This window comes from Poeciliopsis prolifica, unplaced genomic scaffold (assembly GCF_027474105.1).
Source record: "Poeciliopsis prolifica strain line A6 unplaced genomic scaffold, Auburn_PproV2 SCAFFOLD022, whole genome shotgun sequence".
NCBI classification, from domain to species: domain Eukaryota; kingdom Metazoa; phylum Chordata; class Actinopteri; order Cyprinodontiformes; family Poeciliidae; genus Poeciliopsis; species Poeciliopsis prolifica.
In genome coordinates, this window is record NW_026562397.1 from 2,787,265 (window position 1) to 2,803,136 (window position 15,872).

The window sequence follows — 15,872 nt, forward strand, 5'->3', positions numbered from 1 at the left end:
ACAGAAAGTCAAGCACACATCTACACCCATCAAAGATAATTGTACTGGATATAGGACAAGGCAGGGCTGAAGACAACATAAACACGGGCTGTCAAGACTGAGTGCAGCAGGAAGAAGACAGGAAGTGGGGCAAAAATGATTAGCGAATGCTTTCAGACTTCTTGTAAAGTGTGTGTTCTGAACTAACAAAGGTGACATTACTTGAGAGGAGTTGGAGTGCAGAAAAACGGGGCGAGGTGTTAAACCAAAGTGAATTGCTAATGGTTTAAAGTATGAAGCTTATGATTAGGACTTGCTGACGGATGCTGCAAAATGCAAAAGTAATCTTGTCTTGAGAGCTTGGGGGAATTAGTATTTCAGGCGGCAGCTACAATGGTTACTCAATAAAAGCAGAGGAGGAGAGGCTGCTGGGGAAAGCTGAAAAGTTGACATTAAGGATAATTACCAGCACTGTAAAAGCAAATGAGTTTAAAAGTTTTTTTTAAAGAAGGGGAAATTATTAATTGTGATCAAAAAAGAAAAAAGCTTACTTCTTTTTAAATGATGAAAAACGTATCTGCAATAAATAACATGACTAATATTGAGCATTTAAAAGTTCGCTTCAGACGAGACGGTAGATTTAGCATGTCAGCAATTTGCAGAGCGTTATGTAAACCTGATAATAGGGCGCGATTAACGTTAATCTCTGAGCTCAAAGCAGCTACGTCTTTGCGCAGCAGAAAAACAGAGGAAAAAAAATAATAAAGTTAAAAAAAAATAAAAAATCAGCCAGGTTATGCGATGCCTCCCTTCGCCATGGTTACAGTTGAAAGGCGGGACCGGCTCCGAAAGAACTCGTTTAATGGTGAAATTCAAGGTCACCTTCTCATTAATTATGTTTTTCAGCGATTCCCCTGAAATCGAAGGACACCCCTTCTACTTTTATCACCATCTTTTGTGCAACAGAATTACTCCCCCGCCCCCAACACACACACACACACACACACACACACACACACACGCACACACAGACACACACACACACACCTACATACACACACACACACATTTACCCTCAGAACTGATTGAGTTGTTCATGCAGTTCTGGATGAAAACGACCTTTAAATAAGAATTTTTTAAAATAATGCACAAACTCTGCAGCATATGTGAAAACACAAACATGCAGGGATTAGTATTTGATTTGACCACAGAGCTTTGTCACTTTGTGGGATTTAAACGACGGCTCAAAGTGAGTGAATCCAGAGACATGAATCAACTAATTAGTCTCTTTTAATTGCTAATTTAATTTATTCTTCACAGCTTTTTAATGTCATTTAGCCCTGTCAGTTATGAGAAGAAAGGGGGTTTAGCATCTCAAAAGTGGAACCAGGTCTTTAAAACAATGCTGAGCGGGAGGGAGCAGAGAGAGGAGAGGATGGGGGAAATGCATGAGTTCATGCAGGGATGAAAGAAGAAAGGCTACCCACTGGGAAACATAGTCGTGGCTGCAAAGTGATGTGGGAGTGATTTTCTTAAGCAGGAACTGCTAGCAACATGCAGCTAAAGCTAAAATAGAATGTTTCACATGAGAACACAAACATGTTTTAGAAATCATTCAGGCCATGTCGAAATGAGACCGCTGTCTGGAAACTGAGGGTCTTCATAGAAATTGGACTTCACATTTAAACTGGACTGCAACGATGAAAGGCACCATGAATCACGCCAGGCCACTGGATGGCACTGTGAGCTCAGCATGTCCTCGAAACACAACTGTGCTTTTGACCTGTCACTTCCACCACGGTAGCTTTAAGCTCATTTAGAAAACAGCAATCTGTACCCAATGAACCACGTACTCATGCAACACACATATTCCTCATCTAAAGTTTTGTTGATCTTTAGATGAGGAACACGCACAGTGGAATGCTATCACTCATTGTTTTTGAAAGGTTTCACTCCAACACCTGGTTTGAAAAAATACAGGTGTCAGAGACTGATCACTGGTGACATATAGACAGAACGCAACAAAAATTATAGTTTCACTAAAGAGATCCGTGTAAAGGAGGCCTGAGAGAGATGGTTCTACCATACGGTCTTGTTCACACAGTTTGTTTCTAAAATGGGAAGGTTTTTGAACTATTTTTTCTGCATCTACACAGAAATGGTGTAGGGGACTCAGCGTCTAATCTGGCCTTTGACCTCAAACAGGTCATACAAATAAGTCAAAATCTGACGCATTTAGCATTATGTATTTTCCAGGCATATTGTACAATCAACTGTTACCTTCAGTTCTTACAAAAAATGTTGCATTTAGCAACCATAACTTAAAAAACCTCTCATTTCACTTCATGGCAAAAAAATGACACCTTGAAATTGGCCTCTGTCTCTTTAAGAAGCTCCAACGCTTTGAGTACATCATCACAATATTTTTCCATGCTGTCTACTGATGCCGTTTGTTCTTACAGGCTAAGCAGGAACACGGTTCCACCAGGTGTTTGCAAATTCCTGCTCAACTGGAGACTGCAGTGTGATGGAGGAGCTTTGGGTAAATGGGTGGAGCTTTGGGTAAATGGGTGGAGCTTTGGGTAAATGGGCGGAGCTTTGGGTAAATGGGCGGAGCTTTGGGTAAATGGGCAGAGCTTTGTATGAACAAGTGCAAATGCACACTTAAATGTTTGCCATGGGAGTAGCAAGGATTTCTCAAACATGCATGAAAGAATCAAAGTAACCCTCCATGTATGGTTTTGAGGGAATAATATAAGGTCAAATTTGCATAATACTCCCCTTTACTAGAACACATGCTCTTTCATACAGTTTATTGTCTCATTATAAAGATGAAGCTCTAATTTTGTGTTTTATTATAGATATGTCACATTTTTCTTTTCATGTAAAATGAAAAACAGCTACTGTCAATGATTATGGGGACTTACTGCCCATAAATTCATCTTCTTATTGGTTTTGCATTCAGGATGGTTTAAATCATAGGAACTGAGAGTTCCTATTAACGGGTTGTTGTTTTTCCACTCTGCTCCACATTTAATGTAAAACAGTCACATCTCCACGCTTGTCACTTGAGTCACCGCTCTGTGTTCAAATGAAAAGTCCCTCTGGGTGGAATTTCCTTCCCACTCTCATTCGTTTTGGTTTTAAAAGAAGTAAATCAAAGCCATCAAACAGTGAATACTATAAAATGTAGTGGATTTGCTAACAAAAGTTTTTTTAGCACCTAAAACCTGAATAATCTTAATCTTAACTGCATTTCCAAAAAAAGGAAATCTTAATTGAACTTAAAGTGCTGGTGAACTTTACGCAAATGTTTGTTGGTAGATTGTTATGTCACTACTCTCTCATTTGTCCCTCCTGTAAAATGTGTTGCTGCTACATGTCTTCCACACACACAAAAGATTGTGCTAAATAAAACAAAAACCTCAAATAAAAACTGTCCAGATGTAAGTCCAATTGAGAATTGTTGTGGGAAAAACTTTGAAATGGACGTTAACAAAACCTTTCTTCCCCAATTTGTTTGAACTATTTTATAAAGAAGAATTTTCAAAAGGAATTATGAAGCTGGTAGATATGCTAAAAAAAAAACAACAACCAACCTGCAGCATCAACATAAATGGAAACTAATATTGGATTGAACGAGAAAGCTTTTTCACTTCATGAAATTTGAACTGGAGTCAACTCAGAGTCGGAGGAGCTCAATGAAGTATTAGTAGTGTAACTATTAATCTGACAGTTGATTGATTGATCGTATAAAAAAAATTGGCACATTGTGGAGATTTCTGAGAACTTAAGCCTATTTTGTATAATGACAAAAACAGATCAAATGCTAACAAATAATTTAAAACCTATTTAAGAAAATAATAAATGTCTTGCCTCAGATGGAACAGAGTTCTTTTAGTAAACACTTGATTACTTCCAGCAAAGGATCCTGCAGCTAATGCAAAACAAAAAGCTCAGCCTCTTCTGCTTGACTTCACCTTAGAGTGCAGAGCTTATCTATTGCCTTTTCTTTTTCAATTAACCAACAAATAATTAGATACCAAAGCATGCTTTATAGGAGATTGTTTTATTTATTTTTTTTATAGAATTTGAATCAGGTGAAATGAAAATTGTCATTTGAGAAATTCTGGGTAGAAAATTTTGTTTTGTCTTAAATAGAGAATGTATATATTTTTGTTTAGTTTCTATATTCCAGATAGCAATTAAATTAGTTGACAATTGTTTCAAAACTCTATTAATCACAATTAATACCAATAATCATTTCATTTCCATAAATTATTCAAACTAATTAGTTTCTCTTTCAATTGCTAATTTAATTTATACCCCCACTCTTTTTAATGGGATTTTCCACCTTTAGTCATATGCTTCATATTTTACTAGGAAAAAAAATGTAGTCTAGCATTTCCAAACAGTGTTGAGCCCTTAATAGACCAGTTAGAGAGGCAGGAAGGAGGCCTGAGCTCAGGCAGGGGGAATGAAAGGACAGAAACAGGGGAAGAGTGTCGTGAATGTCATCCCTCCGTCTCCCTCAGAGGAGAAAGTGAAAGAGAGGGAGGTGTGAGGCTTTTTGAAATGCACACCCACTGGTAGCAGGACTTCAGCCACCACACAGCCCAACAGAAAGGCCTTCTGGGAGCTTTTGAGTATGCAGAATTCAGATACATGGAGAATTGGCTGAATGACTCTCCAGCACCTTTTATTTATTCAGCATTTCTTCAAAAAAAACAAACTCACATCTCCCCAGATGTTCACCTTTATAAAGAAAGAGAAAAACCAATACCAGCACTCCTGCATCACACTTTTCTTTTTCCCCCTCTTCCACTCATATCACCCTAATCAGCACATTCAGTGCCACAAGGGACCGTCGAGAATATGCAATGTGAGCTCAGAAGGCAGATCAAAACGTATTCCCAGAGCTGGTGTATCACGGTATGTTTGACTTCTCTGTCCTCTTCTCCGTTCTTCCTCCCTCCCTCCATCCTCCCTCACACACCCCAGGGTAGCCTTTGTGCAGCCGCACTCCTCCCCTCACACACATGCATTCGCCTCCCCTCCTCCATGCCTTTTCCCTTCCAGAGCCCCGTTAAGGTAACACAATGCAGCTACCCCATCCCCATCCCCACTGGCTTTAAGAAAGACTTCACACTGACCAGTCACAAAAAAGGCAAGTCTTAAAAAATTGGGCCAAAAGAGGAAAAAAAAGAGGAGGGGGGGAGAGGGGTAAGAGGATTCTTGTAAGCCATTTTTTTTCCACAGACAAATCCCTCTGTCTGTCCTTTCTTCTTGCTCATATCTATAACACTAGATGTATTTCCATTGGTTGAATAATTGTGCAATTTGACATTTTGAAAATAAGCTTGCCTAATGGGAACAGGACAAAAACCTCTTGTTTGTTGATAAAAAGTTGGTTTAAAGAAAAAAAAAGTATCAAAATTAGTTTATTTTGCAAAACTGTGATGGAAACACTTTTTTCTGCAATTGACATGACATTCTTGGTGGCGCAAACCACCAAGACAACGATGATAGGAAGTAGGAGGATGATGGTATGTGATTTTAATTGCTTTTCTTCATTAATGGAAACACAGCAATAGCAAAATTATGTTTTTTGATGTCAGTAGAATATTAACAAAGCTTTGGCCATATTTGTAATAAAAACACAGCTGCTGTTATCAATTCGGAGACTAAAATTCACAAGGAAGTGTGCACAACTCTGAGATCAAATGGCTTTAATAAGAGAAGTAATACCTCCTGTTTTTTTTTTTTTTTTTTTTGCTTTTCAAAGTTGTAAACTTGGCTGCAGGAATCCAGAGCGTGCCAGCTTTCGCTGTGGGACAGAAAGCAGACAGCACCTTTCGTCCTGAAAGAGGACAACCATTCATCACTTCAACACCAACAGGAGACGGGGAGAGTGTTTGTCCTCCACGTCAGCTGTCAGGGAGAGATGCATTAGCCATGCTGGCCCACCAGGGCAGTAACCTTCTGGATCTGTCTCCCGGTCAGCAGGCTCAGGGTGAAAACTTTTCATAAAACTATGTTTCAATATGTGTCTATCTGGAGGTAGACACATAACAGTGACTTGCAGAAATATTTCATTTCTTTTGGATTTTGTTTCACCATTTGTCAAGTTAACAACGTTTTGATTTTACTTGATGCCTAAAATTTTACAGATAAATTAGGGACGCACACATGTATCGGCACTAAATGCATATCAGTATCGGCTGATATTAGTCCATTTTCAAAATATCAGTAAAAATGTCTTTTGTGTAGGAGCCTCAGGCAGAGACTCTGTCTAGGCCAGGCTGTGTAAATTGTATTTTAATTAATCATATTATCCACTATGCACTCAACATATGACATGGATGCACTATCGGCGCCAGCATCGGAATCAGCTGATAACTGATATTTTTGTCCATCTTGTTGCCGTTTATTTCTCGAGGGGTCAGGGTAGAGGTTGGTTATGTGGTTTTTGTTTGGTCATGTGACAGAAACACGAATGCAGCAAACGATTATGGGGAGTTTAAGCAGAGAAGTCAGAGGAGTTGTTGTTTTTTTTTCAAGGTGTTGAAAGGAAAGTAAAATATCAGTATGTATTGTTATTGGCAATGATATTAATATTAGCATCTAGTATCAGCAGCAACACAAATTTTCAAATCGGTGCAATTTTGAAATAAAGTTCTGCATTTGTATTTAGACATGGCTTTCCATCTAAACTCACTGGCTGACAAGGAGAGAATCAGAGAAACAGACCTGGAGAAGAACAATATGAGGAAATGAGACCCTTATTGAGCTTTTTTATCTATAAGCTAAATGTTGTTTGTCAGAATAAAAAAAACTGCACTTCATCCTGAACACAGCAGGATCCAGGATTAAAAATAGTTATAGCAGTATCAAGCTGCTCATTTTCTTTAGAATTAATAAAAGCTGTACAAAGAGGGACAAACAAGTCTACTCTGCAAAAAAAATACAATTCAAGGCTGCAAGAGACTTCAAGGGTCAAAGGTTCCAGCAAGACAATATCCTGAAACCTGTAGCCAAAGCTACAATTGAATCAATGTATTCAAAGCTTATGTATGTCTTAGAATGGCCCAGTCAAATTCCAGACCTAATTCCAGCTGATTCAAAAGGGCAAAAATAGCAACACATTCCACAGTTTTCAGATTTGTAAGGTAAAACGTAAAATACTGAAACCCGATGGTGTTAGTGGCAGCATCATGCTATGGGAACGCTTTTCTTTAACAAGGACCAGAAAGCTGAGCAGAGATGAAGGAAAGAAGGATGTAATTAAATACAAAAACTAAATAAATGAACAAATCCAAACACTAAATTTAAATGGATATTCTAGTACTACAGTGGCCTAGCCAAAGTCCAGTCCTAAATCCAATCGAAAATATCTGACCATATTTATAAATTGCTGTTTAAAAATCTGTCTGCATCCCACTTGAATGAGCTGTAAATGCAGAAAATGTGTGTTTTACAGATTATTAACTCAAGGTGGCTGTAATCTACTGAGCAGGATAAAAATGTCAACACTAGACATTACTTTCTTCCTCTCAAGAATTATACTGTATGATATAAAATCCCAATAAAATACAAAGTCTATAAATAAGTTACAAATGATACCAAATCATATCAGACTCAAACATCCATTTATTCACACTGTAAACAGAATATCGATGCTGAATTGCCAGGGAATCCTCAGTTTTACGGAATAATTGTATTCCTCCTCTTCTCCTGGCAAGCCTAAGAGCCAAGGCGGCAGCCAGAGTGAATTACAAACTATTGACGTCAGTTGGATTTGCAAATTAATCCAATTAGGCGGCACTTTTAGGTCATTAGAGGAAGAGTAGTCAGAGGAAAGCAGATCATTAAGCATCACTGGCTAATTTCTCTGCCCTCAAACAAACTGCCTTGAAATGTTTATCTTGTCAGTCGTTAAACTCTTAGCTGCAGTTCCCATGAAGGAGGGGGAAAAAAGAATTAAAAAAAATAAATAAATAAACTAGGGACACTGATTACCTCTCCTGCATTCCTCCATGCGGTTTCACTAAGCTGAAGTCTGGCTAATCCCGGATCTCTGGGTGTAAAACCCTGTTTCATTCGGATTAGGATCTGATTAATGTGCATTAGTGAAAGTTACGGAGATACAGCCGTCACATCACAGGTGGGAGAAGAAAGGAGTTGGCATGACACAATCGAGAGTTGTCCTCATTACGTTTCTGTTACGGAAGATGGAATGTGTTGTGACGACTTCGGATAAACCCCAAAGCAAAAAAACATCACCATAAGTAGGAGCCATAGCAGGGTTGAGTTCAGGAGTCTGGGAGAGGTAGAGGTGGAGACGGAGACTGAGACACGTCTCACCTGTGGGCTCTGGTCATTAATTGGCCGTGTGGAGCCAGCTGTGTCCTGTCATGTCACCCTGATGTAAGAGGCTGAAGAGCCCTGCAATTTATCAGCACTTATGAGTCAATTTGTCATGACCTGCGTGTCTTTGCCAAGGCTGATTACCGGTGCGCCACTCCCTCTGCCCTACGCACTGCAAAAAAACACAACATCTTACAGAGCAAGACTGGTGGAGTTTCTAGTGCAAGCGCCTGAGCACGCTTGAAATAAGACAAATAAATAACTTACAAGAAACTTTTCAACAAGCTCGTTGAAATTCCTTAACATATATTAACCTGTGGAGAGACTTTGTGGAACAATGTTGCTAAAGAATTGAAGCAGTATAAACATTACTGAATATTTTCAATAAAATGTACAAAAAATATATATATGTCGCTAATAGCTATATGAAATATGGACATACAGAAACACTAAAATAGTGTATATTCATAGATGATTAAATTAAATGCAGAATATATATCATGTATATATAAAGTTACCTTTAACTGAGTTCTGGCCTGTTTCCAATGTACTGAAATGTTTGCACTAGAAACCTACTAAAAGTACTTGGTAAGATTGTGTTTTGAAGTGTATTTACATCATCTTAAGGACAAACTCATCCTTACATGCTTTGTTGTGCTGCATTGAGTCATCAAAGCTTTACAGTAAACTGTCACGGGTACTTCCAATATTTGCTTTCTGGTTTTACCATCCAGGTTAATATTTATACATCATCTTGATAATTATCTCTCGAGAATGATCCAGGTTACCGTCCTGCCTGAACGGTATCAGTGTGAGGAGTGTGAGGTCTGATGAGCACTTAGCACGGAGATAACAGGCATTTAGAGTGTACAAGGAGGACAGGTCTAAGATAACAGGGTGAGAGCTGACAGATGAAGGTATCAATTTACAACAGTTGGACAGAGCAAAGCCGAGAGCAAGTTATTGCAAGTGTGATAGGGCGAAGGCAGCCTTATTTTACTGTTTTCCACAAATTAAAAACGGCAAGTTTGCATTACTGTGGCCAGGAAACAATGTTTGAAAACTACAAATGTCTCAAACTGGCTGGAAATTCAAAACTTTTGTTGAAGTTAATTGGCTGTCAATGTCGATATTCAATGACAATATTCAGGTACGCGGCTAACACGGACTGAAGGGTTTTGCTCACTTCCTGTGCCGCCAATTCTAAAACTACAATCAGACCACACTTCTATAACAGAGCAGAAAATCAACCTCCTCGAGAACCACTTCACCTTCTGTTCGCTGATTAGCCTGGATGAAAGTCTACCAGAGGAATCCACTTCAATGGGAGAAATCCCACACAGAGAACTGAAGAGAGATGAGAATCGTGTGAAACCGCTTAGAACAGCAACGACCAGGCCAGCATTTCTGCAACCTGGAAAAAATGCTGGAATGCAACTAAAAATTACAAAGATTTACAAAAAGCACTTTTACTATAACTGGTAGAAAGGACTAATTTGATTAACATTTCTCTTTACAGTCACCCTGATTGTAACTGGCCTTGTGCTTACAGGCCAATTTTTAACGGAGGGGAATCAGCTGGATTTTCTGCTCGGTCAGCTCCTATAAAAGGATTTACTAGCAAAAATATGACAATTTTAGATTGTCTCGTAACAAACATTCTTCAGTGTGGAAGTTGTTCCAGCAAGAAGACGACTCAGCTGCCTCGGTTTAGCATTGGTGGGATGTTTAAAGGGAAAGCCAGAGGAAGCATGTAAAGTTTAAGACGACTGTAAAAAAAGGAAGTTGTATGTTTTATGAAGACATGGCAACTATTGCTTTAAGATGCTACATTTCATCAGCTGGTGAGATCTGCTGTCCAGCTGATCTCTAAAGCAAGGCACTGATATCTCACCCCATCCCCCAGAAAAACAGACAATCCTCAGATATCCCAACATTTAGCTGCAACTGGAAACCCAGACGTATGAAAGACTTCTCTCACAAAAGGACAGGCTGAGGAACTGAAGGTGGAGCAGATAAACCTCAATCCATAACCTTTGACCCTGTTTCCTGTTTAGATTTTACACCAGTTTTCCTCAACACAACTTCTCTGCCTTCGCACAAAAAGCAAACAAAACCAATTGACCAAAGTGTGGAAGTTCACCCATCAATCACCCAGAGACTGGAAATAGAGCTTTCAAAATTTATTATAGAAATCTTTTGGTAAAAAAAAAAAAAAAAAGTAAAAAAGGAGAGGAATTGTTCAAAACCACGAATGGCAGACTTTAAAAAATAAACTAAATCAAAGCCAGATCGGTGTGTCTTACAGGTGTGGATATAACATCTTGTTCTCTATTTTTAAGACGCTGAATAGCGGTAAGTGGGTATTTAAGACTGAATGACGCATTCAACAAACAACAAACTTTGGTATAATGTGACAGAAAAGCCTTTCAGGTTTCAACCTGAAAATAATTAAACTGACTGCTACTCGGGTAATTATAGGTTGGCCAAAGTTTTGCAGCAGAAATGCAGAGCACCAGAACTCCAGTGGCAAACAGGCTGACAAAAACAGTGATACTGAGAAATAAAATGTTTTGCTGGGTTTATCGATCGAGACCAAACACATTTCATTAATTTAGCTACTTTTGTGCCACGTATTTGTGCAGAAACCACCTTGTGTACTTGAATGGTTCGTTTCTCAAGTCTAAAGCAACTGACCTGGAAAAGCCCAAGCTCGCTCTGACTGGAGACTCTAAACAGATTGCCATGGGACGGCTAAGTCAGAGAAATGTGTGAAAACAGTACAAGCAGCACAGGGAGAAAAAGACAGCTGGCAGCTCACTTCAGGAAGTTCAATGACAAATCTGAATCAAAGGAAATTTTATATAAAATGGGAAAACAGAAACTAAAATCTGCTGCAGCACTTTTAGTAAAAAAAAAAAAAAAAACATGCACTCAGCAATAATCGTCAACCAGGGGAAGAATCAAGACATACAGGGAAACACGGTTCCCAACGGGGCTTAGGCTGTCTTTATGACCGATGATAGCTGCTCTCTTCACTGATCCCACATGGCCTCAGCACTTTATGTGTGACTTTCTGTGTGCTCAGCTTTAAGCTGGACAATCCTTTTTGCCCACCATGTTGACCCTCTTACAGCCAAAAGACAAATCTGCTGGTTTTTTCCCAGAGAAATTATAACAAAAACTTGCTAAAGGTGAAAGAAAATTTAATATTTCAATGAAAAAAGTCCCAGTTTGTTCTGGTTTATACATGTCTTGAGTAACTTTTGTTCTGAGACAACATTACCAGCAAGGACAAAATATGTTATGTTAGGAATGCACCGATTGGACTTTTCCTGAATGGTAGTGACGTTTTCCCTTTAAAAAAATAAAAAATAAAATCTAATTTGACCAATTCAGTTCCCCCCCCCCCCCCCCACAATGATCATACCACATGGAAAAGGAAAATGTGCACCCAGCACTTTAAAGATTTGGAAGGAAATAAAACCAAAAATATTTTAAAACCTTCATCATTTCAATAGATTTGCAACTTATCTATCAAAGCTGACCATGCAAAAACCTGACCAATTCCAATCGCTCAAATGGATAGTCTAATTCTAGCAGATTATTACATTTTCTGCTCGTTTTTAAAGGGAGAAAAATATAACAAAGAAGTCGATGCTGGTCAAGAAAAAGAAATCAGCCGATTCCAATCTCTTGATCGGTGCATCTCTAATCCTAACAAATTATTAGACCCCCCCAACCTCCCCTCCTCATTTATGAGAGAGAAAAATAAAACAAAGCAATACTTTGTTCCATCTTTGCAAACTCAAACTGATGACCAGAAAAGAAATGGCTCACTTACCTGAGCTCACATGGAGAAAAGCTAAAAAAAATACAAATCCGATTGAAGTTGGAGACATCATTCAGCGCGTCTCCTGTTAGAAATGCTCCGATGTAATCCGAATGATTCAATAAAGCAGGTTAGGCGTCCGCTCCTTCATGACAAGGAGTCTCTGAATCCAAATGCAAAACGGGGCTGCTTTAGTTTCTCTTTTATAAAAACGTACAAAACCTAGAAAACACAGAAGCACTTTCAGCGCATGTTCTGTTCACGAAGTTCAGCCCCAGTGAAAAAATCAAAATACAAAATAAAAATCAAACAACTAGTTTCTTATCCTTTCTTTGAATTCATCCCGTCGCTGATCAGCCGCGCGATCTCAAGTCATTCACTTCTCCTTCTGCGCAGAAACTGAAGAAAACAAGCTTGTAAATCCGCAGTGGAAGTTTATAAATCCAAACCCAAGTAGAGCACTCTGCCGTCCACAGTCACATTATTTGAGTCCAGTTGTGGATCTGTCACTCTGGGCTCGGAAACTTTCCCGTCTTCCCTCCCTCTCGGTCTCTTGTCTCTCATCCAGCGGGTCGGACGCAGGATCAGCGCAACTTTTCCATCACTTTCCCCCCGTTTCAGCTCCTCTGCTGCCTGACCCGCTGCCGGACGGACGGACGGACGGACGGACGGATCCTGGAGCGAACCTTTAGCTGAGAGAGGAGGGGATCCGGATTCCCACTCAGAGCGTTTCATTCAGAGAAAGCGGAGTGCTCCCGTCACTTGGTAACGCGTCTTTCTACCCCCTCAGTAGACCGAGACTGAGAGCAACATTAACCTCTTCCCGCCTGGATCCGACTGAACGCAGCGCATCAGAAGACTGGATTCCCCTGAAAGTAGGGAGTTCCCAATATATAATAAATTAATAAATAGTAAAACAAAAAAAAGAAAAAAAAACTCTTTGTAGACGTCATGAGTTACCACTATACTCAAACTATTTTCTGGATTTGTGGTTTAAATCTGGACTATGTAACTTTTATGTTTATTAGAACTGTTCTTATGTCGTGACAATATAATATGAAACATAGTCTGCGAACAAATTTAGCTCCTCCGTCCTCCTGGTTTAAATTGTTTCATTTTCTAATGGCGGACAGACGATTTACCATTACAGGAAAAAAAGCTGTTTATCTGTCCACTAGCCATGGTAACTAGCCTGAGATTCACTCCAGGCTCCGGTGGGGGCGACTAGCTGTAGGCTAGCTGGCTAGCTGTAGGCTAGCTGGCTAACTGTAGGCTAGCTGGCTAACTGTAGGCTAGCTGGCTAACTGTAGGCTAGCTGGCTAACTGTAGGCTAGCTGGCTAACTGTAGGCTAGCTTTGGCCTAATTAGCTTTGCGTAATTTGGCCAAAGCTAGCCTAGCTCAGCTTTATGCTAGGCCAGCTTTGAATGCTGGAGGGCTATTTTTAGAAACTGTTTCTAAATATGGAGCACTTAGGAAGTATCCAAATGTAACAAGATATTATAAAGTTCTCGTTTTACAACTCGGAAGACGTTTCTGTCATCTTTTAAAGGTGGAGGGGAAGTATAAGATTGACATTCAGCTCCACCATGCTAGCTGCAGCAGCAATTAGCAAACACCTGGTGAAACTGCTATTCATCATTCAAACTACTCCTCAGCTTAACCCTCCTAAGAATGGCTGATGAAGTGCTGAAAGCAGGAAGAGAAGAAGCTTCTTAAAGAGACAGAGCTCCAAATTTATGGCATCAAATTTTGAACTTAAGTTTCATTTAAGTCATGTTTGGTATACACAGCATTTTCATTACTGAAGGTGACATAGTTACTTGACTGTGCTATAAAATGGCATTATGTCACAAAGAGATAGCTGGTCATTGTATGGATCCTGCCAAGCTGACTCGCTGATAGCCTCACTAACATAACATTATCTTGCTGTATGGCCAGCTCTGTTCTGTTCTGAACAGAATGTTTAAAACGGGCCTATGTTCAAACCCAACACTTCCATTAAAGAAACTACTTTGCTAGTGTTTCTTCTATATTTTTGGTTATGCATGAATTACCAGTGATATTTTTAGTCAATTCAGGGCCATTCCAAGGCGGCGAGGCCATTTCAATACAGATTTGGTGGAATCCAGGAGAGGGGACAGAGTTTAATTGGCTGAGCTTAAGAAGCAGTCAGTGAAAACTGGTTATTGTTTGCAGAGACATATTTGTGAACAAACAAAAATATTAAACTCATAGCATCAGATTGCAGCTATGGCAACACATTAAAATTACATTAAAATGATTCTTTGCATTTTCACAAGTAAACTCGCCAATTAAGTCTTATGTTTAAAAGTTACAGTTGTGAATCTTCTAATCTATCTGTGTTGAAACAATTAAATCAAACTTAGCAATATTCTCACTCTCAATAAGCAAATGTTGAACTTTTGTCTGAAATTGAAGGTTTAGGGGCCCTAAGCAGCACCATAGGTTGGTTAAGGCTTGAGCCAGTTCTGAGCCTACACCATAAGAACCTCAAACCTGATGTCAGACAGAATTAAATCGGCTCAACTCACATTCAATTTGCATTTTTGAGAACTTCTTCAGGTAGTCAGGGTACTGATGACAGCTGGCGACAGGCTCCAGGATCTTCTTTATTTTCAGAGCACTGAAAGTCGTTCGACTTTAGGTTTCAAACTTCTTCAAACAACTTTAAGGTGCTCGTGTATTTTAGCATAATCCAATTAAAAGAGCTCACTAATGCAGCTCATTATTCCCCCCCAGGCTTCAGTTCGAAGTTTTAATCAGTTGGTTAATAAAATAATTTAGTGTGATCATTTCTATTTAAATCTGTTAATTATTTTTATAAGTGTTATTTGGGACACCCATTAAAAAGTGTGCCTCTGATATTAGTTCCACCTTAGATGAAGCAAAGCAGATTTCCCTGAAATAAAGCAACACAGCTTTAGAGAATAGTTTTAATGTTTTAAACCGAATTGTTGGGGAAGCAAAGCAGGAAGTACTAAAAGTGAACAACAGAAAATCGTCCAAACGGGGCTCAGCTGAAATCTGCTCTCTCTGCTCTACGAAGCATTTGTTTTCAAACAGCGCCCTCCAGTGGTTGCTGGCCAAACTAATTCAGGAACAAATCCACTTTTAGCCGCAAAACGTTTTTATTTCTTCGTTTATTCCGTGTTTATCTGTTCAAACCCAAATTGAACTCAACACAAAACCAGTGGAACTGATATTCAGCAGAAGCAAGTGAGCTGCCGAGCCGCGTGCTCAACCAGAGCCGCAGAATCAACACCACGCTCTGAGCGACTGGGAGTTCTCTGAGCCTCAGCTTCTAATAGTTTCAGTGCTTGTTGTATTATTCAAGAAGAAGAAGAAAAGAAAAGAAGAAACAAAGGGGTTCATATAAAATTGCTGGGGGTTTTTTCTAATTCTGTTCTGATTCTGGGAAAGGACATTTGTCTAAATCCCTGCAGAGTGCAGACCACATTGGGTTGGTCTCTGGACAAATAAACAGATGAGAAGGTAACAAACCGCTCAGGAGAAAGTAATTCCCATAAAACCTTTTTTTTTTTTTTTTTTTTTTTTTTGCTTTGTCTTTGTTTCTATTGCAAACGCTGTGTTTTATTAGGACTTTATGCCAGACCAAATGGACAATGGAGGCACAACGACAATGTGGGAGGAAAATGAATTTTTTCAGAAAAA

General features: G+C 39.3%; 1 protein-coding gene across 4 annotated transcripts in view; it reads right to left on the bottom strand.

Moving 5' to 3' along the window:
• The window catches only part of robo1 (roundabout, axon guidance receptor, homolog 1 (Drosophila)), a 300,678-nt gene that overhangs the window by 168,959 nt on the left and 115,847 nt on the right, over positions 1 to 15,872 (bottom strand). Inside the window, exon 1 of one of the 4 annotated variants that reach the window (XM_055045469.1) lies at positions 12,191 to 12,987. The exons of the other annotated variants lie outside the window; for them this stretch is intronic. Within the exon in view, the coding sequence (XP_054901444.1) occupies positions 12,191 to 12,251 (61 nt within the window). The 5' untranslated portion in view covers positions 12,252 to 12,987. Of the gene's footprint in view, positions 1 to 12,190; positions 12,988 to 15,872 lie in introns of those variants that run through there. 4 annotated transcript variants of the gene reach the window in all.